Source organism: Rhinolophus sinicus, linkage group LG05 (genome assembly GCF_036562045.2).
Source record: "Rhinolophus sinicus isolate RSC01 linkage group LG05, ASM3656204v1, whole genome shotgun sequence".
NCBI classification, from domain to species: domain Eukaryota; kingdom Metazoa; phylum Chordata; class Mammalia; order Chiroptera; family Rhinolophidae; genus Rhinolophus; species Rhinolophus sinicus.
The window spans coordinates 111,750,268-111,777,539 of NC_133755.1; the positions used below are offsets into that span (position 1 = coordinate 111,750,268).

At 38.5% G+C, this 27,272-nt stretch overlaps 1 protein-coding gene across 1 annotated transcript in view; it reads left to right on the forward strand.

Annotated features, from left to right (window-relative positions):
* The window catches only part of CD109 (CD109 molecule), a 207,649-nt gene that overhangs the window by 77,883 nt on the left and 102,494 nt on the right, over nt 1-27,272 (forward strand). The window contains exons 3-5 of the mRNA XM_019749315.2: nt 1,681-1,791; nt 19,969-20,167; nt 21,353-21,525. Coding sequence (XP_019604874.2) covers nt 20,094-20,167; nt 21,353-21,525 — 247 coding nt within the window. The 5' untranslated portion in view covers nt 1,681-1,791; nt 19,969-20,093. The remainder of the gene's footprint in view (nt 1-1,680; nt 1,792-19,968; nt 20,168-21,352; nt 21,526-27,272) is intronic.

Genomic DNA, 27,272 nt, shown 5'->3' on the forward strand with positions numbered 1-27,272 from the left:
AGAGTGTATCATGCTAGGTTAAATAAGTCAGACTGAGAAAGACAAATACCATATAATCTCATTTATATGTGGAATCTAAAGAACAGACTAAATGAACAAACAAAACAGAAATGGAATCATGGATACAGAGAAAAACTGATGGGTGCTAGAAGGGAAGGGATCTAGGGAGATGGGTGAGAAAGGTGAAAGGATTAGGAAGTACAAATTGGTAGTTAAAAAATAGTCACGGGGATGTGAAATACACTATGGGAAATATAGTCAATCATATTGTAAAAACTCTGTATAGTGTCAGATGAGTACTAGACTTATGGGGGGATCACTTCATAAATTATATAAATGCCTAACCACTATGCTGTACACTTGAAACTAAAATAATACTGAATGTCAACTATAATTAAAAAAATAGTGATGGAATGTAAAGTACAGTATAGGGAATATAGTCATTGGTATTGCAATAGCTATGGTACGGTGTCAGATGGGTAGTAGATTTGCTGGGGTTATTACTTTGTGAGGTATGTAAATGTCTAATCACTATGTTGTACACATGAAACTAATAAAAAAGTGAACTTTCTGTGTTTAAAAAATACACATTTTATTTGTTTGGAAGGAACAAAGTACTCTAAAATATAAAGATTTTATTTAGTGAAAACCATAGACTATAATTTGTTATCACTAAACTTCCCATGTCATATGAGTATATATTTTTTTGGGATTGACAAATTTTTATCAAGATGTCTAGTATTTCTATGGAAACTGTCCTTCAGTGTAGGCAAACATGCTGTTGCAGTTCAGACTCCTACGCATAATGGGTCTCACAAATTCTTCCCCCCATTGCAAATGAGGGAAGCAGTTCACTGCTGTCTCCTGACCAGGGTTGATCTATGTTAATGTACTAACAATTTAATAATTTGGACTCTGTGTAAGTTTAAAAGGGATATGAAATTATGGTATCAAAGCATCTCACAGAAATATACTTGGGACTTCTGTGTTGCCTAAAGAAACCGTGCATTTTTATAATTGGATCCTTACAGGAATGAATGAAATTGAAGATAGTTTTAGCTCTCTTTGTACTAGCAATTATTTCCTCAAATTTTAGGAATCTTAAAACTTTCTAGCTCAGTTGGTTAGAGCATGGTGCTCTTAACAGCAAGGTTGCCGGTTCGATCTCCACGTGGGCCACTGTGAGCTGTGCCCTCCGCAACTAAATTGAAACAACTACTTGACTCGGAACTGATGGGTCCTGGAAAAACACACTTAAAATAAATAAAAGTTTAAAAAAAACAACAACAAAACTTTCTGACAGGAACAGGGGGAAGGTAGAGAAAAGGGAGATTTTTTTTTTCCTAGTAGCTCATTATAAACCCAGTATGTGTAAAAAAAACAAACAAAAAAAAAACAACCCCAGACAAACAGACAGACAAACCTAGGTCACCTGAAAGGAGATTTCAGTATTACCATTTTATTTATTTTCTATAGTAATCAATGGAATGATAGCTATTATGGTTTCCATATATGAGTCTAATTGTTGATTTTCGAAATTGTGTTCCTCTTTTTTTTTTTTAAGTTGTAGTGAGTTTAAAACAATTTAGAACTGATATTTCTTATCATCCATAAAATGGAATTAATACCTGGCTTCAGTTTAATAGCATTATGGTGGATTATGTGATTATTCTGTGGCAGGCTCCTTATCTCATTTAATCCTCATGGCTCCCTTCAAGATATCATCTCCTTTTGACATTCAAGTACCCTGAGGCTTGGAGGTGGTCAGCAGTTTGCTCATGGACACAGATGGTAAGTGGTAGAGGATGGTGCTGAACCTTGAGAGTATCTTCTCAAGTTCAAAAGTTAGTCTGAAGGTTTAAGTAACATACAAGATGGCAAAATGCCAGGAGCAAAGTTCTATGAATGTTGATTTGCTTCCTTTGCTTTCTGCTTAGGCCATGGGGAAGAGAGATCCCTCTTCATACGTGTTTCTCTCTTTCCACAATTTTGCACCTAAACATGTAAGATCAATTTGTTACTGAGCATTAGCCTTCAGTGGGCTCATCTTAATATATGATTTCCAGTCAACAAAAGTAAAAATCTTTTCTGGCTTAAAACTGAAACAAACAAAAAATGAAAACTATCAAAACCCCCAATACATCAGAGGGTACTGATTAATTCTAAATCAGAGATCAGCATCATCATGGAGTTTTGGGTTGTTGACAGCTTTTGAGTGCATGTAAATTAGAGGTGAAGGCATAAATGGGCCATGAGTAAAATCTGCCATGGATGACTTTGCTTGTAAAAGGCTCCACATTTATAGCTGGGGCTTCATGTTGCTGCAGAGTCTGCCTGCTGATTTGCTGTGCTCCAGAGTTGCCACTTCTGGAGACACCTAAAGTTGGGAGATCATTCATGTCTACTCTGAGAATCCGTGGTGCTGGTCCAGATTAACCTCTTTTGACAGCAAGTGTCTAAATATAATGGAAACTCTTTTAGAATAAGTAACCTGGCCCTACTTTTGGGTTCTGGAGAAGTACAAGTGAAAGGTATTTTTAGGATGGGTGGCATTTGTCCTAAGATTGAGTTTGGTGCTGAGTTGAGGTCATCTTCAATTTTTATTGAGGGACGTTGAAATTCTTTTGTCCACAGTGATGAATACAAGGCTATTCCTGACCAGGGTGGTAATTCTGACATCCCTCTGGTCTCATGTTCATGTCCTTTCTAACATTCTATATGGTGGAGCCTATCATCTGTATAGTATACGAGGTCTGACAATTAAGTTCGTGAACTTGCCACCGTGCGCTTACATTGGCAGCACTGTACAAACAGCTCAGTAAGGTTTCATAACCTTGGTGTATCATTTCCTTGGTATGTCTCACAGCTGTGTTCCTGTAGACATGTGGTGCTGTCTTGCTGAGTGGTGTTCATTATTGTTGTTACGTGTTTTTGTGTGCCATCGCAGGAATGTCTGAGCTTGAATTAGAGCAATGAACAAACATTAAATTTCTTGTTAAACTTGGCAAGAGTGGAAGTGAAATCAGGGACATGTTAGTCCAAGTTTATGAGGATGCCATGAAGAAAACGGCAGTGTACAAATGGATTAAACATTTTTCTGAGGGAAGAGAATGCCAAGGTCACTGATGAAGAGAGGTCAGAGGTGGTCAGTAACAAGCAGAACTGATGAAAACATTGCAAAAATGTGTTGAATTGTGCGTCCAAATCATCAGCTGACTGTGAGAAGTATAGCAGGCCAAGTAAATATGGATAGAGAAACAATTAGGAAAATCTTAACTGAAAATCTTGGCATAAGAAAGTTGTGTGCTATAATTGTAAACATCTATTTCTAAGAATTTTATGAGTAACTCTTTTGCTATTGTCACATTGTAACAGGAATATTTACTCCCCACCCCCAGCCCCTTAGTTTGACCCAGTTAAGCATCCTCTCTGAAGCACACACAAAAAATGAGGCTATAAAGTCATGCACTGCTTAACGATGCTTTGGTCAAAGATGGATCACATATAGATGGTGGTCCCATAAGATTATAATCGAGCTGATAAATTCCTATCACCTAGTGATGTTGTAGCTGTCCTATTGTCATAGCGCAATGTATCACTTATGTGTTTGTGGTGATGTTGGTGTAAACAAACCTACCTCGCTGCCCAGTCATATAAAAGTATAGCACATACACTTATGTATAGTACGTAATTCTTAATAATGATAATATTCATGTTACTGGTTTATGTATTTACTACACTGTACTTTTTAATCTGTATTTTAAAGTATACTCTTTCCACGTGTATAAAAAGTTTGCTGTAAAACAATATGCCATGTTAGCTGTCAGTAGCCTCATACATATTCTGTTTATCATGTCTCTTGATTGCATCATTTTCTCTTGTGCTTGATCCAATCTCATGTTGTTTTGTAGCGTAACATGTTATTATACACAGGCTTGTAGCCTAAGTGCAATAGGCTATATAATATGGCCAAGGTGTGCGGTGGGCTATGCCATCCTGGTGTATGTAAGTGCACTCTATGACGTTTGCACAAGGACAGAATCCCCTAACCAAGCACTTTTCAGAATGTTACTTAAGGGGCACATGACTGCATATGGATCATGTGGTCACTCCAGTAACATGCTGCATTAATTGCTGTGACCACTAGGTGACAGGCTGGTGCAGAATGGCAGCACCCTAGGAAACTACAGGCTTCTATGTCTGGCTTCTTGTCAGGCCAAAAGCATGATGATAAGATTTATAGCAGGCTTTCCCTGGATTCCAAATGCAAGTTGGATGAATAAAGCGTCTGTCATCTTATGGATCTACAGCCCCAATTACCATTCCTCATTTCTGCTTTTAGACCTTCAAACACAAAAAACTAAGAGTCCTATCTCAGATAGTAGAGCTATTTCTTCACTATGTTAATGTGATTCCAGAGCCTCCTAGATAGACATCTAAAACTCAAAGGGGTCACAGTCTAAAATTTTGAGTCCTTTCTGAAAACTCATATAAGCCTGTAATGAAAATTTAAAAATACCTGTAGTGGTGATGGGAATTGTAAAGGAAGGTTTATTAAATACAGTCCTTGGAAAGACCCTGCAGCACAACAAAATTACCTCCCTTTTCAGTGTTTATGAGAAGTTAAAAGGTTTCAGTCTAAATTGGCTTCTAGTGTTTCATCCATGGTTGGGATCCAATTCTTTTCCCCTTCACCATACTTTCTCCTGCTTTGCAGTGGTATCGACTTCAATAGTGGCAGCCAGTGTCTCAACTAAGATAAAATAACTTCTGCTTCCATGTGTCTTCAGACTGGAAAAAGTCTATTTTTGGCTCAAACTGATCTGCCATAAATGATCTCCAAAGGAGTGATGTTGTCTGGTTTAGGTACTGTCTCTGATGCTTGAATCTTCTCAGACTCTCCATTACCCTCCCTGCCTCCACCCAGCTCTGGTTTCATGGCCCTACCTCTGGCTCCAGTGCTAGCATATCTCCCTGAGGTGTGCGAGCTTCTATCCATAATTCCAACTCTGCCTTGTTAGGCCTGTCAGCATGTTACTGATTAGGCTGTACTACTAGCGCCTCAACTTCTTGCCTATACGATTCTTCTGTTTCAAGGCTCTTGATGCTGGCACCATCAAGTCAATTCAACTCTACTTTTTTGATGTCCCTTTGGTTGCTTGATAGAAACTAATTAATAGAAAATTCAAGAGACTCTACAGAAAAACTCTTAGAACTAGTAAGAGTTCAGCAGGGTTGTGGAATATAAGGTCAACATACAAAAATTAATGGTATCTTTTATACCATCAGTAACCCATTAGGTAATGCAATAAAAATACCATTTACAATAATATGAAGTACTATAAATATGACAAAGGACATGCAGATCTTTAGGGAGAAAAAGTACAAAATGTTATTGTAGAGCATAAAAACATAAATATAGAGCTATACCATGACCACCTATGGGAACATTCAATTTCATAGACGTGTTGATGCTTCCTATGTTAATGTATAAGTTAAATGGAACTCGAATAAAATGCCATCATGCTTTCCCCCATGGAACTAGACAGATTCTAAAGTTCATACGGAGGAGTAATAATCAAAGAACAACCGAAAAAATTTTGAAATGGAGCTAGGAGAAGCAATTTACCTATTAGACATCAACACTTGATACAAAGCTATCTTAAAGTATGTGGTGTCTGGCCCAAGATAGAGAAATAAATCAATAGAAGAGAAATGAGAGCTCAGAAGTAAACTGAAGCATTTATGGCATTGATATAAATGTGATATATTAGAATTTCTTTCCGTGAGTGACAGAAAACTCAGAATAGCAATGGCTCAGACAAGATAAGATATTTATTTCTCTCTTACCTAGTAACCCAGAGGAAGTCAGGGACCAGACTTCTATCTTCTTATACAACTGTGCATGGCCTACTTTTCTAAACTCTACTAATGGCTCAGGATGGCTTCTCCAGCTTAAGTCAACATGTCTGTATTCCACCAGAAGGAAAGAGGTAAGGCTGGACAATGTAATTAATTCTGGATGCCCACGTTTCCCACCTAGGAAATGGAGAAAAGATATTGAAGAACCAGAAGATTCTGCTCAGGTGGCAATACAAATCAGTGGAAGAAAGATTCATTATTTAACACATGGATTGGGACAGTAAATTCATATGGAAAAGTAAAATTAGATAATGTTCCTCACACTGAACATAAAGAAAAAATTTAGATGGGTTGAAACCTAAATGTGAAAATAAAACTTTAAGACTACTTGAAGAAAATATAGGAGAATATCTTTGTAACTTTGCAGTAGGAAGAGATGATTTTTTAACAGAATACACATAAAGCACAACTCATTAAGCAAAAGTTTGATAAATGTATCTGCATCATAACTAAAACCTTCTGTTCCACAAAGGACAGAATAAACAAAAACAAAGGACAGAGGAAGATATTTTAACTTACATTGTTAAGATAACATTCTGGAACCGGAACATATAAAGTTCCTACAAATGTATAAGAAAAAAAAAAAAACAAACTTAGTACAAACTGTACAAAAGATCTCGTGAGGCAATTTATAGAAGGTGAAAACAGAATTACAATTAAATCATGAAAATATGCTCAACCGTACTAGCAAAAACATGGAGTGGAAGGATGCATTCTAAATTACAATGGTGGTTGCTTCTGGACAGACAGTATCAAATATCTAGTGAGGGAGAGGAATAGGATTGGAGGAGAAAACAAAGGGGAGTTTACCTTGTTACATAGCTGCTAGTCTTTAAGAAAAATGAAGAAAAGAACAAAACCAAACCACAAAGCCCTCTCAATAAGGCTTTTCTCAACTTCATTTGCACAATTTAGATGGGACCCACTGAGATCTGCCCATCCATTAGCCCCTGTCTGCATGGCAGTGAGTAGAGGGGACATTTGGAGGGTTTCAGCACTTTCCCTCCCTGATAATTCCATTAATCCTGGCCCTTCACAAGGTCATACTGAGGAGGGTAACCTACCATTTGTGCATAAGCCTTGTGGCTCTTGTCTCTTTGCTGCCATATCTCTATGAAGGGAAATACAGGGATCCTATGTTGTTTTTGAAGAGGACCCTTGCTTGTTCCTTAAATTTGCAAAAGGAGAGCATGACCTTTCTCTGACATCTTTAATAAGCTCCCACTACTCTGTACACAGGATACCTAAGTCAATTTGTTCTCTCTCTTTGGGAAGGCTGTTCTCTCTGGTAAAGCCCAGGAATTCTTGATAAAGATGGTCATCAGATAAAAATCTGATGATTCCTGATCCATGGGTCATGCCTAGGTAATAAAAAAAAAAGGGCGGAAAAATTAAAAAGAAAAAAAGAAAGTATGCAATAATAAATTATTTCAGTAATTAAAAAAAACATCTGAAATGAAGTCCTCATTAATATATGGTTAACATATCTAAAATGAAAACATCATCTTTCTGTGAGAGACCACACACAAGACTAGTTTGGTGGTGGTGGTGGTGATGGGGTGACAGGCTTCCTGGGAATCAGAGTGTATATCTGGCGCTTATGAAAGCATGGAGCTGAGAACAGCAACTGTGTGGCTGTGGGGCTGAGCTCATCCTGGGAGAGTAGCAGAAGCCAAAAGGAGCTAAATGTGTATGAATGAACACAGGCTCAGGGTGGGTCTCGAGGTGGGGATTGGATGGCAAAGTGTGGTTGGAAGACATCAGAATTAAGTCTAAGGTCTGGAGGCAGATGGCTAAAGGGAGTAAAACTGGGGACCACAAACCCAGGGATTTGGGTGTATTCATGATTTATTTCTATTTTGTTTGTTTCTGTTTCATTGACTATTTGGTTTATATTCTAAATGTATTAGGTACAGATTTATGTAATTATATATAAAGTATTTATTTGTTTATTAAGATTTTTATTAAAAATATAGCTAATATACAATATTATATTAATTTCAGGAGCACACCATAGTTATTCAACATTATTATACCTAAAGAAGTGATCACCATAAGTCTAGCAACCATCTGACACTGTACTATGCTATCACATATTATAGACTATATTCCCTTTGTTGTACATTACATTTCTGTGATTTATTTGTTTTATGCCTGGGAATTTGGACCTCTTATTCCCTTTTACCTATCCCCCCCTTTTAAAAATTTTCAGTTACAGTTGACATTCAATATTATTTTATATTAATTTCAGGTGTGCAACATAGTGGTTAGACATTTATATAATTTAAGAAGTGATCCCTCTGACTAGTCTAGAACTCACCTGGCACTATACATAGTTATTACCATATTATTGACTATATTCCCTGTGCTTGACTTTATATCCCCATGACTATTCTGTAACTACCAATTTGTATTTCTTAATCCCTTCACCTTTTTCATCCTACTCCTCACCCCCTCCCATCTATAACTCCAACAAATGTAGTACCCATCTGACACCATACATAGTTATTACAATATTATTGACTATATTCCTTATGCTATACCCTATATCCCCATAAGTACTTTTTTTAACAACCAGTTTGTACTTCTTTTTTTCACTCACAACCCTTTCTTTTTTTTCCACCCACAACCACAAGCCCTCTCCCATCTGGCAAACATCAAAATGTTTTCTGAATTTATGAGTTTGTTTCTGTTTTTCTTTTTCTTTTTGTTCTTTAGGTCCCACATATAAGCAAAATCACATTGTATCTGTCTTTCTCTGACATACCACTCAGCACGATACCCTCCAGGTCCACCCATGCTGCCACAGATGGCAAAAATCCATTCCCTTCCATGGCCAAGCAATATTCCTTTGTATATATGTACCATCTCTTCTTTATCCATTCTTCCATTAATGCCAGGCTGTCTCCACATCATGGCCATCGTAAACAATGCTATAAATGAACATATGGATGCACAGTTCCCCTCGAAGTAGCATTTTAGGTAGGATTACTGGGTCCTTCTTTGTCTCTTGTTATTGCCTTTGTTTTAAAGTCTATTTTGTGTAAGTATCGCTATCTCAGCTTTTTTGTTTGTTTGTTTCCATTTTCATGAAATAACTTTCTCCATCCCTTTACTTTCCATTTGTGTGTGTTTTTCAATCTGAAATAAATCTCTTGTAGGCAGCATATATAAGGGTTTTGTTTTCTTATCCCTTCAGCACTCTTATGTCTTTTGATTGGAGTATTTAATCCATTTACATTGAAAGTAATTGATAGATATGTAGCTATTGCCATTTTATTATTTATAATTTTGATTTTTTGTTTGTTTGTTTTGTTAGAAGTCCTTCTAACACTCCTTGTAATACTGGTTTGGTGGTGATGAACTCCATTAGCTTTTTCTTGTCTGGGAAGCTCTTTATCTGTCCTTCAATTTTAAATGATAGCCTTGCTTGGTAGAGTCATCTTGGTTGTAGGTCCTTGGTTTTCATCACGTTGAATATTTTGTACTAATCCATTCTGGCCTGCAAAATTTCTGTTGAGAAATCAGCTGACAATCTTATGGGAGCTCCCTTGTAGGTAACTAACTGCTATTCTCTTGCAGCTTTTAGGATTCTCTTTGTCTTTAACTTTGCCATTTTAATTATGATGTGTCTTGGTGTGGGTTCATCTTATTTGGGACTCTCTGTGCTTCCTGGACTTCTATGTCTATTTCCTTTGCCAGGTTAGGAAAGTTATTATTTCTTTAACTAGATTCTTAATATCTTGTTTACTCTCTTCTATTTCTGGTATATCTATTATGTGAATGTTGTTACACTTGATGTTGTCCCAGAAGTCTCTCAAACAATCTTCTTTTCTTGGGGTTCATTTTTCTTTTTGATGTACCAATTGGGTGTTTTCTGCTATCTTGTCTTCCAAATCGCTGATTCAGTTCTCTGCTTTATCTGGTCTGCTGGTAATTCCTTCTAGTGCATTCTTCATTTTACTTATTATATTCTCCACTTCTGAGTGGTTCTTTTTTATGGTTCCTATGTCCTTTTTTTATGCTCACTATCTCTCTTTTGAAGTTTTCACTAAGTCCTTGAGCATCCCTATAACTGTTGTTTTGAACTCTGTATCTGGTAAGTTGCTTTACTTCCACTTCATTTAGATCTTTTTCTGGAGTTTTCTCCTTTTCTTTCATTTGGGATGTATTTCTTGGTTTTCTTATTTGGGCTGCCTCTCTGTGTTTGTTTCTATGTATTAGGTAGGGCTGCTATGTCTCCCAGTCTTGGCCGAGTGGTCTTATGTAGTAGATGCCCTGTGGGGCTCAGTGGCACAGTCTCCCTGGTAACCTGAGCTGGGTGCTCCAGGATTGTCCCTTGTGTGGGTTGTGTGTGTCTTCCTGTTATAGTCGAGTCTTGCTTGCTATTGATACGTCAGTGGGTGGGATTGGGCCTCAGGCTGATTGGCTGTGGGGTTTGGCCACGCCCACAGCTTATAGTCTGTTGTGGGGGGGGCTTACCACTCTAAGTGGGATTCATTTCAGTGGGCTCTGGTGCCTGTTGAGAGTGCCCTTTTTGTGTACCAATTGTAGGGCTAATTGGTCAGTGCTCTGCTGTGATCTGATGCCCACTTCCAAGTATGTTGGTTCTTGGGCCTCTTGGAAGGGGCTCGGGTGCAGGCCCAGGTCATCCACTGCCTGTGACCAGTTGGGGACTACCTGCTAGGAACTATAAATCTATCCGTGGTTGTTTGCTGCCTGTACTAAAGTTGGAGTGACATAAGAGAGGACACACTGCAAACTGAGGATGTCTATCACCAGTACCAGGCTTGGGAAAGCTCTGCAAAAAGCCAGAATACCCCAGTCCTGCTGCTACCTACTGGATCCCTTATGGTTCAGCCACTGATAAAGCCTCATGCGTTAGTGAGCTGGGTGAGGATGTGTCTTAGGGAGTCACTAGAGTGGAAAGAGTTGGGGTCAACAGGTTAATGTAGACTCTGGTTTGGTGCCAGTGCTGAGCCTGGAGCTACTCAGCAAAAGTCTCAGAGCACATTGAGGCCAGTTGCCGCCTGCCTGGGGCCCACGGACTTTGATAGTTTCCCAAGAATTAGTGTAATGTGGATGGGGCTGGCTACTCATAAGAAAGTGCCTCTGGCATTGGGGTAGTTGGCTGGGGCAGGATACCAGTGGAGCTCACAAAGCCAATCAGATTCAGATTTCGCTGTGGTGGGGGCGGGCTCAACACAGAAAAGATGGTGCCTGCCTGCTGGCTGCATGGGAGAAAGACCCCACACAGGGAAAATGGTGACTGTTCTCCAACCCTAGCCTCGCAGCTACACACCTCAGTCTGCACCCGCATATGCCTCCAATGCCCAAGTCACTGTCCCTCTGCCAGAGCCCAGGGTGAGTGCCTGTGAGTGAGTCTGTGTGTGGGCCATTTAAGAGGATGTCTGGGTTTCCTGCAGCCTTCCATTCCACCCAGATGGTCAGAATCCCCAATGTTTTTCACAGACAGATATTTTGGGGGCTTCTCTTCCCAGCACCAGTACTTCGGGCTGGGGAGTCTGATGTGGGGCGGGGGCCCCTCGCTCCTCCAGAGTGAATCTCCATGGCTAAGATATTCCTCCTGATTCTCAACTGTGACATGGAGGTTTGGGGTCAGGCCGTTTTGCATCTCCACCCCTCCTACCATTTTTGACGTGGCTTCTTCTTTGTATCCTTAGTTATAAACTTCTGTTCAGCTAGACTTCAGATGGTTCTCCAAGTTGATTGTTCTATAATTTAGTGTTAATTTTAATGTATTCACAGAAGGAAGCATGCATCTTAGAACTCTCCCATCTTAGAACTCTCCACATATATATTGTTTTTTTTTCTTTTTTCTTTTCTTTTCTTTTTTTTATACATTTCCTCTTTGCAAAAATCTATGATTTGATAGAAATTCAGCAAGCAAGTACATTTTAGCCCATGGAGGTAAATATACTCTTATAACAGTTCCCGAAGCTTGATTGATGATACTTATGATTAAAGTATGACAGTGGAAGGGTATGCTATACTCAAAAGTAAAAATATTGAAAATGGGTGGAGAAATTGCCCTCTATGCCAAGAAAGCTTAATCTTGGAGAAAAATCATTGACCTCAAGGGTGTGTTGTGTTGTGACAGGATGTGAAAGATCAACGTTCATGTTTTGGACTAGCAGTGAGAGGGAAGTGGCAGGGGAGAGATTTGAGGGACTAGTAGGCTCACTCCACAGCTTGCCAAGCTTGCCTGAGGGGAGAGTCCCAAGTGGGAAAGGCCTGAAAATCTGGCACTGATTCCGGAGTTCCCTCCCACAAGGAGGTGGATTAGTGGGGAAGGAGGCACTTGGAGGAGTCCAGGGATGATACAGCTGCTTCCTTGTGCACTCAGGGATCCAGGTGCTCTCTACCTTTCTTTTTATTTTGCCCTCCTTGGGCGCAAGGTCTTTCATCCTTTGAGTTGCAAGGTCTGATGCCTGTGTTCTGGGCAGGATGAAAATGGAAGAACCATGGGCCTGCTCTCTTGAGGTGTTGCTTTTTTATTCAGGAAGAGAATGCTTTCCCTGCAGTCTTTTTTTTACACCTCATTGTGCAGACTTAGGTCACATAACCGCACCTTGTTGGATAGAGCCTGGAAAGGTATATTTTAACTTTCCAGCCTATCTGACAAAGGAGTACATGACAGAGGGAGGCAGTAGATAGCTTTTTGGTAACCAATCTATGGCGTTCATTTATAAGGCAAGTAGGTAGTTCCACAGGTGTCCCAAAACCAAAAGTGAACAATGAAACTGTAAAGCAAAGAGAAGCCAAGAAGTTAAAATGTGGGTAACAGAGCAAAGCAAATGTATTAGATCAATGTGACAATTAACTTTTGGTGTGTGTATAATGTTGGCCAGGTTTTAAAATCTTGGCCATGTTGGCTTTGTCTTCTTTAAAAAATACGCACATGTTAAATTTAAATTCAGTGTTTTAAAAAATTACACATGAATGTGGTTGAAAGACTCAAATAATTTACAAAACTTAGTAGAAAACCAAAAGGAAATCCCAAAGTCCCTTTTACCTTCAATTGTCTATTTCCAGAGAAGCCATTTTAAACAGAGAATTTTCTTTCTTGGCATTTCTTGCTCATGTTTCATCTTTTCCATCAGCTCTTTATATCTTCGTTGAGGTCTTAACTAGGTATGTTTCTTAGGCTGTGGTAATCTGGAATATAATTTTTATCTTTTCTGTGATAACATTTTTCTGATGAGTAGTGTTAGTGAGTTTTCTGTTTCAGTTTTTTTCTTTTAAACTGAGTTTTCTTGTATCTTTGTGTGTGTGTGTATATATATATATATATATATATATATATATATATATATATCATGTTTTGATACAAAAATATTTTCGTTATGGAAGATTTAAAATATATATAGAAGTAGAGAGAAGAGTACAATGAATTCCCATGGACCCATCACCCAGCTTCAACAATCATTAACTCACAGCTTGTCCCTTCCTATGTTATTATTATTTATAGTAAAAGATACATAATATAAAATTTACTATTTTAGTTATTTGTAAATATACAGTTCTGTGGCATGAAATATATTCTCATTGTTGTGCAACTGTTACCACCATCCATCTTTAGAACTTTTTAATCTTCCCGAAGTGAAACTCCTTACCCATAAACACTAACTCTATTTACGTTTCTCTTCAGCCCTTGGAAACCACCAGTGGAATGTACTTTCTACCTCTATGAATTTGGCTACTCTGGGTACTTCATATAAATGGAATCATACAATATTTGTCCTTTTGTGACTTGCTTATTTTACTTAGCATAATGTCTTCAAGGTTCAAACATGTTATAGCATGTGTCGGAATTTCCTTCCTTTTTAAGGCTGAATAATATTGTATGTATATGCTACACTTTGTTTATCCATTTATCTATTAAGGGACACTTGCGTTGTTTTTACCTTTTGGCTATTGTGAATAATGCTTCTATGAACATGAATGTGCAAATACCTGTTTGAGTCCCTGATTTCAATACTCTTGGGTATATATACCCAGAAGTGGAATTGCTGGATCATATGGTAATTCTATGTTTAATTTTTTGAGGAACTGCCATACTGTTTTGCAGTGGTACCATTTAACATACCTATTAGCAATGCACAAGGGTTTCAATTTCTACACACTCTCTCCAACATGTATTTTCTCTGTGTTTTTTTTTTTTTTTTTTTTGGGTATTGGTCATTCTAATGGTTCTAATTTGGTTCCTGTATTATTTTTGAAGCAAATCCCAGACATCCTAACATCTCACACACAAATATTTCAGTATGTATTTCTAAAAGATAAAGACCCATTCAAAAAATATAACTCCAACCACAATTAATAAAACATTATTTAATATCAATATTCACAATTTCAACTATTTCAGAAATGTAATAATTTTTTTTCATTTTTCTGTTTAGATCTGGATTCAAGTAATATTCATACATTGCTCTTAGTTGTTGTCACTGAAGTCTTTTTAAATCTATAGTTCCTTTCAATTCTCTTTAATTTTCCTTGAAATTTATTTGTTGAAAAAGTTGTATTGTTTAATAAAGTATCCCACAGTCTGGATTTTGCTAATACAATTGCATGATATTTAGTATGTTCCCCTATATTTCCTTGTGAATTGGTAGTTGAAGCTAGAGGCTTGATCAAATTCAGTTTCAATTTTTTTGACAAGACTACTTAGGTGGTGTTGTGTTCTTCCATCGGAGATTTACAGTATCTGGATATCTCATTTTGTGCTACTAGCAGTCATTTATAATCATTGTTTAGCTCTGCTTCATCCAGTATGGTAGCTATTAGTCACATGTTGCTATTTAAATTAATTCCAATTAAATAAAATTAAAAATTCAGTTTCTCAGTTGCACTAGCCATGTGTCGAATGTTCAATAACCTCATGTTGCTCATGGCTACTGTGTTAGGACAGATATAGAATATTTCTATCATCACAGAAAGTCCTATTGGACAATACTGGTCTAGGTCTATTAATTCATTAAGGGTTGTGATACAGTGCTATTCTAATTCTAACATTGTTTTATGTTTACTAGCTGGAAAACTCCTACAGAGTGAAATTTCCCCATATCTACTATTTGGTTACCAGTGATACAGTTTATATTGGAAGTCAGGATGGATCTTTATTTTTTCCCTTTGATGAGATTAAAATTCTATGTTAGAAATCAATAAATCATTCTGACATCAACATAATTATGTAATTATTGTTCGCTGTAGAGCCAGCTAATAAATTATGGTTACACTTTCCCCCCTCCAGCTTTTTCTTTTCCCTAGTTTCCAAAATTCCCTTGCCTTTCATTGCACCATTTTACATTATCAATTTTCTCCCCCAGTTCTGTATAACGTTCATCTATTCTATTAAGCTTCTTTTTTTCCCCTTGAAGCCTATTCCTTGAATTTTTCTTCCTGTTGGAACTTCTCCCTTCATTGCTCTCTGGGATTATATATCTTACATCTTCTTTTTTCTTGGCTTCTTTCATTGGTTTGCTAAATATGTCTTTCTAAAGTAACTTTCTAAAAAATGTTTGTGGAAGTCAAAATTTCTGAGTAATTTCATTTCTGAAAAGATTTTTATCCTATATTCACTCTTGTTTGATAGTTTGGTTGGACAGAGAATTCTAATTTTAAACTCTGGACTCTCATATAGAAAGTTAAGTACAAACCTCATTATTATTATTTCTTGTTAATTTTAGTATTCCCTGTCTTCCAGTGGATAGGGATTTCCTTCTCTGCACTTGAGTAAGATAAAAAAGATTCTCAGGGAGTATTCTGGTGTTCTGTGCTAGATTCTATCTATCTAAATAGTTCTCAAATAGATGATGAATGTAAGTAGATATTAATTTCATACATAATATTTCTGAAATGTTACAAAATCTGAATGTGTAAAAATCAAACAACAGCTAAAATGTGGTATGTGCTATAACTCAGTAAACTAATGTTTCTCCCGAAGATAGCTTCACTGGTCTGAGAATAATGCAGTAGAAATAAGTGTGGTTCCTCTACTACCCCTAGTGATCCAGTACTGAAATTTTTGCTTCCCATCCCTGCAACATTGGGCTCTGCTGGTCTAGAGGTCTCAGTTCCCAAGAGAGGAACTCTTCCACTAGGGGACACTGCAATGGTTCATTTAAACTGGCAGTTGAGATTGCCACCCGGGTACTTGGAGCTCCTCATGCCAGTGAATCAGCAGCTAAAGAAAGAGTTACTCTACTGGCTGGAGTGATTGAATGATCCTAATTGTCAAGGAGTTACCACTAAGCAAAGGAAGAAAGGAGGATATCTGGAATGCAGAAGATACACTGGGCATCTCTTACTCCTTCCAGGTCCTGTGATTAAAATCAATAGACAACAACAGTATAATACCAGGAGAACTGCTAATGGCTCAGACCCTTCAGAAATGAAGATTTGGGTAACCCCACGATGCAAAGAACCATGACCAGGCTATGTGCTTTACTGAGGGCAGAGGAATAGGTAGTGGAAAAAGGTAGTTATAAATATCATCTATAACCATGTAACCAGTAGCAGAAATAAGGACTATAATAATTATTTGCATCTCCTTCTTGTTTTGATATATTTGTGTATATATTAACCAATATTTTTCCTTCTTCCTCTCATTCCTCTACCCTCTAACGTGTGTTAACAGTAGTTAACCTTATACCTCAGTATTGAAGTTACAGGATAACATAGGAAAATGTGATTCAGCTAGAAGAGGCATGGACAATATCCAAAGATGGTTAAAGGGATTTTGTATCCTCTTGGAGAGAGGGTTAGGTTGTTTTTGGTTGTGTGAGGGATAGCTGCATTATGTTAAATGAAAGCATGGTTTTTCTATTGTCTTTTTTCTGAAGTAAAGTATGATTTAAAGGGGTATATACAGATGCCAAGTTGACAAGGCAAGTTAGTAGCTTTGTACAGTGCCAGATTATCTAAGATGGAACTGAATTTCTCAGAATTCCCCTCCCTATATGGTTCTGAATAGGTGTTGTCTGAAACAGACATTTTATGTGAATTTGGAAGCCAGCAGTGAAGCAGAGCTGTATCTGTCACTCTCTGAAAGTCAGTGCAGGGTACAAGGCAGGTGGGCTGCTTTCCCAATACTGTCACTGACTGACTTGGTACCCACCATGTGCGGCGGCAATGGGGCCCGTAGCTCCTACAGTTCTCAGAGGATCTCTTCTTTGAGCTTTTCTGAGTTCTGGGCCCAGTGTATATGCAGCTTTGGGTGAAAGATACCAGCTTTTCTGGCAGGTTACCCAGGACATCAAAGCTGGAGGTGGTAATAGAGACATGGGTTCCAGTTCTCCCTCATGTTTCTTTGCTCTCATTTGTGGTTGGCTTTTCTTCCCTGGCTGACTTAGAGTGACTTAGGCTCAACACTAGATGCAGAGGCGATGACTGCTCCACCAGCTCCCATAATTGCATAGAATCCATTTCATAGTGGTTCTGCTTTTCTCACTGAACCACACCCCTAAAGCCAGGTCAGAAGGAATATGGGAACAGAGTGGGATTTCTAAGCCAAAGGCTGTTCAATTTTCATGGGAGGAATATACATAATCTTTTCAGTATCTAAATTTATGAATTTTACTCCAGAGAGTTTTTAAGATGCTCTCTTAAGGACTAACTTACTAAAACAATACCATTTTTGTTGTTTCATTCTTAAAAGAAAAATAATATACATATACATACTTTTTAATTACTTCACAGCATACTGTTGCATAAGTGTACCATAATTATTTAACCCAATCTCTTATTACACTATTTTGTTTTTCTTGAAACACACACACACACATATGTATGTATACATATACATATATATTAGAAAACTTGGCAGTTACAGACAATCACCAGGTTACTGATAACATTTTGGTGAATATCCTTCAAGTCTTTCTTCAATGCATATATCTATAATGTATATATACACATAGACATACTTTATTTTTATAAAAATGTAATCACCTTTAAATTCTGTTTTATGAAACGGATTCCCCCAAGAGTATATCATGAATATTTTAATCTCTAATTAGTCCCCAATTCAAGAATATACTTTTTAATTACTTCACAGCACCTTGTTGTGTAAGTATACCATAATTATTTAACCCAATTTCTTATTATAACTCTCAGACTATTTTGTTTTTCTTAATTAAAAAAACAACACTGAGATGAACATTTTTCATTAATCCTTTTAACAAATTTTTATTGAGTAGCTACTTTGTGCCAGGCATGTAATAGCTTCATCTCTGTGCAAATATACATGGCTAAATTTCTGTATGGTTAAGCTTTTCAACAAGTGTGTATTGTGAGAAGGAAGGCATAAACAGGGAGGATGCATCAATTTAAAATCTGCACAGATTTAACTTTACAAAAACAATGAGGTGGTTCTAAGTCTTTCTAGAAGACATTTTGGAATGCAACATTATCAATGAATCTTTCGGAGTCCCTCTTATGTTTGCCTACCTCTAGAGGAAACCTGAATTTATTGGTCCATCATATGAATTGAAGCTTGAAAAGGATTTTCTCCATGTTCCCAACTTCCTTTTCTCATCAAAGTGCCCCCAATTGCATCTACCTGTACATACACTGTGGCCCACTGTAAACTGAAGTAGAGCAAGCAGAATCTCAGTCCCAATCCCAGACCTGCTAAATCAGCATCTGCATTTTAATGTGATTCTCATACACATTAAAGTGGGAGAAGCATTGATTTAGACCTTGATATTTGGCCCACACTTGACCCTATTCCTCCTCTCTGAACAGCAGAGGTGAGGAGACCAGACTAGCAGTAACAGCTGTGTCGGACAGGAGCTGTACCCAAGGATCCACTTAGATATTTTTCACCATCCCCAAGCCCTGCCTGTACAGGAAGTCAGCCACTAAAGATAGGCTGCCTGTAGGAGACATAAGGACCTAAGGGACCTCTGCAACTTCTTCAGCAGGGTAAAAAAGGGTGGGACAGGAAAAGGTGGACAGTAAGCTCCTGAATTCCCCAAACCACAGTATGTCTAGGTGCTACTTTCCCCCTTTAGCACATAGCTTTGTCATGAGACATCCCTTTGCTGACCAACCTCTTTTCCTTTTGCGTTTGCCGCATGTTAAAAAGTCATCATCTAAGACTTTTCTCCATGAATTAGAAACTTTAAGTTGTCAGGGACTGGATGTGCCTGTTTTTCAACAGTTTCTGGCAGTTCCTTGCTTTTATGGTGTAGTCATGGTGAAATCTGAGTCATCTGAAGATGGTGGCAGTGACAAAGAGCTGGGGAAGGAGCTGCTGACAAGCTGGGACTGGGATGAGCTGGAGATCAGTAACGCTAGGCACCAGGGCCACCGACCGTTAGGACAGGAGAGCTACCCCAGTCCTAATTGTGTTTATACAAACTGCTCCGTGCTTTACAGTTCTAATGAATATTTTCTGTAGCAAGTGTGGTTAGACAGCCGAAAGTATAAAGCATCTCCCCAATTGTTTCTCAGAGTTCCAAGCAACAACACCTAACTCTTGCTTGCATAAGAATTCTTCTTTTTCTTTTTTAAGCTGAGAAATTACATTTTCCCGGCAAGGCAAACAATATTCCTCGCTTTTTGTTTTAAAGTAATAAAGTTCTCCAGTGCCCATGCATATAAAGTAAAACAACTACTCAATAAATACTCCCGTTTGGCGTGTGTGTGTGTGTGTGTGTGTGTGTGTGTGTGTGTATTTGCTATTTCTCTAAAATTCTGACTCACAGTCTGGAGGACAATGATTAATTTTTTTCCACTTCACATAGCTGCTATGAATTTCTCCTCACGAGGATGGGCCTGTTTACTCAACTCTGGGCATCGCTGGTAAAGCGCTAGGGTAAAGAGCCCGAGGCACCGGGTGGGCTGGGGAAGTGGGAGCCCTGTGTTCTCCGCGGTAGCCGGGATGCTGGGGCCAGGTTGGGCTGACCCCCCTGGATTTGCGATGTTTGTCAAAGTAGCAAGAAGCGCCATTGTGATGCGGGTGGGAAGGGTGGAGCCACCAAGTCCCGTCTCAATTTAGATCTCTCACTCCTCTTTTAGGCGCGCCCATTTCAGACTGCTAAACTCCAGAGTCAGGGGGAAAAAAAAAATCAGGGAGGAGGTAGAAAGCCACACCCCGCGAATTTCCCCAGGAGCCGAAGGTCGCCAAGGCAGACGCGGCTGAGATGCGGACCCCACGGCTCCTGACCGCTGCCCACCTCGTCTGCGTGTGGACCGCAGCGCTGGCAGCAGCCCCCGGGTAAGAGCGCCGAGGCGCGGGGCGCGCGGGGCGCTCTGGGCGCGCTGGGCGGGCGGGCACGCGAGGCAGGCGGGGCCGCGGTGTCCGCCTGGGCCCGGGCTGCGGGAGGCGGCAGCGGCTGTGCAGCAGCTGGTGGGAAACGGCCGCGCGGCGGCAGCCCCCAGCCAGGCACTGGCCTGGAGTTTTGACCATGTGTCGCTTCAGCTTGGTTCTCCATGAGACAGTTATTTTCTCCACAGATGAAGTTGTTTTAGCGTTTTTCTGGCCATAACTACTTTCTAAAGAGAGTCATTTTATTTTTAGTACACGTTGCTTCTGCATTTTTCTCAACTGTTTGCTTTCAAATAATGTGCCTTCTTCTTCCAGAACATATGATACTATTCTTTCTAAACAAGGTGTCTCCACTTTGGTATGGGCAAAAGTGTGGCTGAGGTGACTGAAGTGTGGGTTCAGGAGCAGACATTGTAGGAAGGTAACTACCGAGGCACCCAAATAATGGGGGAGTGCCCTACTCCTAAAGGTTTTTGTAGCTGAGCCCTAACCCCTAGCTTGGGCAGAGAAAAGTGCTGTTTTAGTGACTTTTATGTTCTGCTATACCTGGAAATTTCATCACTGAATCGTTTAATTTCTGATGGTGTATTTCAATCAATGGTATTGGTTAGATGATGTTTTCTTGGGCAAATGCACAAACATAAAGATTTGAATAAGAAACAAGCAAAATCCTAGCGTGTGCGTGCGTGCGTGGATGTGTGTGTGTGTGTGTGTGTGTGTGTGTGTGTGTGTGTGTGTGTGTTGAAGCCAAGAAAAAAATCACACTGGGATGAAGTCATCTGTAAAGGAGAAGTTTAGAGGCTTGTACATTGCCAATAACTTTTGCCTGCCCCAGTGTGAGCCATTTACATGGAGGCTCATCCTGTCCTGTTTGTGGTTGATAAAATGGAAGTAATAACACAGGTCCTACTCCAGTGGTGTATGAATTACTGCATTAAAATTGATTTATGGGAGTTGTTTCAATAGCATTTCAGTGCAATTGTTAAATGGAGCCATGGGGCAATATTAATTGGAACAATTGCAATTGGCACCATATAGGGAGTCTGTCTCATTACTTATAGAATTTGAGGATCACAAAAGAATAGAGATGTGAGGATAAGAAAGTTTGTTTTTCCCTTGTTGGGAACTCTTTAGGCCCCGTTTTCTGGTGACAGCCCCAGGAATCATCAGGCCTGGAGGAAATGTGACTATTGGGGTGCAGCTCCTGGAACATAGCCCCTCACCGGTCACTGTGAAAGCAGAGTTGATCAAGATGGCAGCAAACCTCACTGTCTCTGTCCTGGAAGCAGAAGGAGTCTTTGAAAGAGGTAAGCTAAACAGCATAGAGTTTTACCCTTTTGCTGTAATAATTGGAATATGTTAATAAAGCCATGTGTTTCGTATGGTAACAGAGAAACCCCACATTTGCAATGGCTTATGTAATAATTAAAAGCACTTCTTCATAAAAAATTAAAAGAACTTTTAATTCTTACTCATGTAAATCCCAAAATGGTGTTCTTAGGTGCTCTTCCAGGTGGTGATTCAGAGACCAATGTTCCTTCTACTCTTTGGTTCCATCACCATCGTCAACATGTAGCTTCCAAGTCTTCAGGCGAAGAGCACAGAATTTCTCATGTGAAAATGTTTTATGGGTTAGACCTAGAAGTGGTTCATATCACTTCTGTTCCTCTTCTGCTGCAAAGGATGCTGGGAATGTAGGCCATTGTGTGCCCACAAGAGGAAATGAGTGTAGTTAACAGTTTGACACAAAACTATTTATTGGATGTAGGAGATTTTACTAAATAGGCCTGTGGGAAGGAAAAGAAGAGCTGCACAATGCTTAAAATGTTGTTTTATGGAATATTTCTTAATATTTAAAGTTACAGAAAAAAAGAGAAATAATGTGAAAGTGAGAGCCATTTGTAAAAGAACCTACATATCTGTTTCAAGTTTGGGTTCTAACCTGGCCCAAGGTTAAATTGGGTCATTGAATGTTTTCTTTTTCAATACTAAGGGAAAAATAATTTTTTGGTAAATACTTAAATAGTTAAATATTTTTTCCATTGAAATGAACATTTATTGTACTTTTTTCTAGTTGAAAAAATAATATATACTTAGTGTTTACAACCTGATAAACACTGGAAATAAAGGAAATAAACTCATATCACCCATAATCCTACCACCCAAGTATAAACACTGTTAACTAGAAGCATGTTTAGATGTTTAGTTAGAGGCCAGAAGTTGAGGCATAAATTCCTATAATGTTAAGAGTTATCTTAAAAAAAAGTCATTTAAAGGCATATAATGAAGGATGGATGGGATTCCACAACAGTTCATTATATAAATGTTTATACTCCACCAGCATAGAGAAATTATTTACACCATCATGAAATGAGATAAAATCAGAGTTGATTTACATCCATGGTTCTTTCTCCACTGGAAGTTGATTGACTGGGTGGATAAGTTTGGGATAGGAGTCAGGAGGAGGTAATGTGTGTAGGGGCCAGGCCACTTTATCTTTCATAGGTGTGATATCTGAAAAAAAGAGGTGTTCCTGGAGAGGAAATGTACGTTAATGCTTAAGATCTGAGATTGAGTCTTACTGCTTGTTTGTATGATCTTGGGCAGGTTACTTAATAGCTCTAATCCTCAGTTTCCTCATCTGTAACATGGGGATAATGAAACTTAATTCCCAGGACAGTTATCAAGTTAAAATCAATATCTAGAACCTATTAAGTACTCAATAAACAACAGCTGTTAATATTATAAATAGTAATAATATTGAAGAAGATGAAGGAAACATTTCCTTTTTGTGTGGAGGTGGACCTCTGCTTTTATTATTGAACCATTGTTTTTGAAAATGAATGAATTTGGTCTTGTGATAATGGCTAAAGAAAATATTGAAATACTGAATCACAATAGACAATAAGGTAGTTCCACATTCGTTATTGTTTATTAAGAATTATTATTTTGGCTCTACACTAGGTGTGGGAGTTTTACTGCAACGCAGAGGTCCAGAATAACATGGATGATTTTGATAAATATTTGGGTTTTGCTTGGACATACTCTTATTCTTGAATTTTCCCTGCATTGTCTTTTTCACAATTTTCCTTATCAGTCTCCTTTTTTTCTGCAAGTAGTCCCAACACTAGGGGTGTGTTTTATTGTGGCTTGATTTTTAACTTTATTCTTAGATTTTTCTCTTGGGAAGAGAGTCCATCACGTGCCTCTGGGAAGTCTAAAGTGCTCAAGACTGGATCCCAGAACGCTATCCTGGGAGCAGAATAGATCTTTGAAAAAGAGAGAGAGAAAATACACTTCTTTCAGGAGCTGGTTTTGACTTGGTTGACATACAGTTTCATTGAAAACACCATTGCTGGGAGCACGCTCTCTCTTTCAAAGGAGAATTATACTCTGTTATCAGAGGCTGTGTGTCATTGTTCTCAGAGCAGATGCTTCCTGGAATGTGAGGACTTACACGGATCAAGACATTTCTCCCTCCTTGTCTTTACATCCTTTGCTTTATCTGACTTCTCCAGTTGTAGATAAAAAAGGACTTCTAAGTCAGAGGCTTCTGGATCTTCCTAGAATTCATTTTTGATCTTAACCACATTAACACAAACAAATAATTACATTTTAGGTCTGATTATTTCATCACTTTCTTATGAGGCCCTCCAAGAAAATGTTGATTTTAATAAAGATTCATCTTCTAGCAGAGTTAGGTAAGGAAGGGGACTGTGTCTGAGTGGGTGTTTCTAGCAGTCCTGGTCTTCTTAGAAATTCCTGGGGCAGGGCAGCATTTCACTATAAACACAATGAATTTCTAGCTTAATTTGTGTCAGAAATAGTAATACCTAAAGGATTTGAATTGTAGAATATACTTTAATAAAGGCAGAAAAGTAGGGCTTGTCCTCGAGGAAGAGTTGATTTGTTTGTTTGATAGACGTGGGGAAAATTTTGTTTGCATCTTTATCCTTGACGCTAGCAGCATTGATTATAGTTTATCCATTTTTAAATAAATTAATTCTACATTTATTGGGGATTAATTTTTTTTTTTTGACAATAGCCCTTTAGAAAAAATGTTTCTACTAAACTTTGTGGAGTTTTCTAAAGATGTATTAGTGCCTCTTTAGTGGTGAGATTCAGACATTTAAGGGTACTTGTCATTATCGCCGCCGCCACCACCACCACCACCACCATCATTGTCATTGTCACCATCATCATCTCTATAGTGAATAGAATTTGGTTCATAATCTTATATTCCATTAAATATAAGAGTAGGGCATCTCCTGGTGAGTGCCTGCTGGTCTGGAGCACTGGGTATTTATGGTGCCAAGCCTACCTCCATCTTCCATTAAGGTATTGGGGTGAGATGTACTTTATTAGTGTGTCTATATTCTTTAATAACTTGCCTTTTCTTTTTGTCCTAAAATCTTGGAGAGTTAATGGGGTGTTTACCTTCTATTTCTAACAATTAAAAATTCTTCTTTGTTCTATGTTGTCTTTCTGTCTTTCTCACATTGACTATGAGCTATGCTATTTTTCATCTTGATCCAGTAAGGGTGGGAAATCAATATTTCTTTAATTTGAAGTATTAGCTGAAAAACTGAAAAAAAAATCCAGTTCAGTCTGGATGGTTTTGTGGTAGAAACAAAGCTCCTGAACATGTGTTTCATGGCACACAGATCAAAATCAGTCCCATGGTTTTTATGAGAGTAGATTAATGAGTATAGTGTTTGGGCAGATCTCTTAGGGCAGGTTTTCACAGGCAGCTTTGCCAATAGAATACAGTTGGAACTTGTTGTTACTTGAGAATTATTTTTCAAGGGAGTGAACTCTTCATTCATGTGTTTTCGCTATTGTGTCTGATATGTATTGACAGGTAGGTGGTGCCTGAGGTTAAAGGACTATAGTGTAATCCTGAGGTGCCTGGGCTCCGAAGCCAGGCTACCTGAATTTCCCCCCATTAGTGGTTGTGTGGCTGTGGGCAGTCATGATCTCACCAGGCTTCAGTTTTATCATCTGAAGAATGGTGGCTCCTGCCCTATACAATGACACAGTTATTGGGAGGATTAAATGAGGTAACATGTTTAAAGCACTTAATACATAGGAATTATTCAAGAAAATGGTAGCTGTTGTTATTGGAAGAGGATTGCAACAATCATGTCAGAGGCAATTATTAATCACCTATTGGGATGATCTTGAACTGGGAACTCTATAAAAGGCACATCAGTAGGAAGGAAGGGAAGGGACTTCATGTGTTAAATATTGAGTTTCCCCATAGTGCCAGGGACTTCCTGCACAATATTTAACTTCAGTGACACTATAAAGAAGGCACTAACACCCTCATTTTAGAGATGAGGAAACTGGAGCTAAGAGAGAACAATTAATTTTCCTGAGTTAACACACTAAATGGCAAAGCCTGAATTTGAAGTTGGGTCTGTTAGTTCTTTTGGCTCTGAATTTGAAGGTTGTGTACTGCCTGGAAAAGTATGAAATATTTTTTGTTTGCTTGACTTTGGGATATGAATACAATGTTGTATCAGTCATCTTCGTCTAAAATCATTTTCCTGTTTACTGGTGGTAGTTTAATCTTGGATCTAATGAAATCTAATCTGGATCTAAAGAATCACAAGATGCAGTGCTAGCTTTACTCCTAATTTATTTTGAGCTTCATAGAGCTGAGCAGGGTCTCAGAGATAAGCAATTCAATCACCAAATCTATGGCGGAGGAGTCTGAGGCGTGTTTGGTGACTTCCTCAAGGTGAAATTGCTTATTGGTGGGGAAGCTGGAAACAGATTGCAGGTCCCCGAGTTTGAGTTCAGTGCTATTTCCATTGTACTATAGGAAACTTTCCTAACATATGAAAAACTGTGTATAAGATGGAGAATATATTTGCCAATGTTGATTTTTTTTTAATATGGAAGAAAATAAAACTAAGGAGCTTAAAAATGCTTACCTGCATTTTTGTGCAAGTTTCTTATTTCAGCTCCAGGTGGAGTTTCTCTTTATGAACTAATGGGTCTGCATGCAGTGGGGGCATGCTAGGAGCTTCATAGATGTTTCTAAAACTAAATTCTGTAGCTGTGTTTCTCAAAGTGTGAGTCATAATTATTAAAAACGCAGATTCATGGCCACCGCCTCTAGACATAGGTAAAGCCTGGTAATCTAAACTTTATTTTAAGCAATCACCACAAGTGATTCTTAGACACCTTAAAATGAAAACAACTGCCCTTCAGTATCTCAAGAATTGTTCTTGAGCTAGTACCGGAAAGCCTAAGAGTGAGAGGCGTGCCTTTTCAGGTCTATGATAATTCATGGCAGCTGAGAGAAGGCTCCTCCCAGACTTCTGCATTTGCCTTTCAAGCAGCCCCTAACGCTAAGCATTGGTGTTAATTTTCATGTGTTGGGGTTTGATTATGAATCGGTGATTGAGTGAAGTTGAAAGTGAACATACTGATTCTTTAAACTCCAAGTTAAACATCTGCAGCTTCTTTTCTAACATGGAGTGAGTCACTGTGACTCACTTAGGGGTTGTGGTGGAAACAAATCAGAGCCTAAGAATTTGGGCTGAGTTACTGTTTGATCCTTTACGTTGTTAAGAGGGATTTGCAATGTTGAAACTAGTTGTTTCCTCAATGATGTTCTTCCCATTGATTTATTATTTATTGATTGTTTGCTAGTATAGGTGAAACATGAATGAATGAGGGGGCGGAAGAATAAGAAAAAGAATGGCATTAAAGGAGGTTCAGAAGTTTCAGAAAGATAACATATAATATTAGAAGTGCAGAAGACTGGAGAGTTTTTATTTCTTGTTTGTATTAAAAATTCAAAGTGGTTTGTAAATAGTACTTCTTGTGTGTGACCCTGTGCCTGGTACTGTCACCTTTTACATCCAGAGCTGCACAAATGTCCATTCATAAGTGTTCCACCTCTGCTGACATATTTGGCATTTAGTGGGAACAGTTACTTCACATATTAGAAAAGGGAAGGGTGTGCCGGAGGAAAGAGCCGAGGGCCGGGAGTGGGAGTCATGAGAAGAAAATAAAGGTTTGTGTGTGTGTTTTTTGAAAA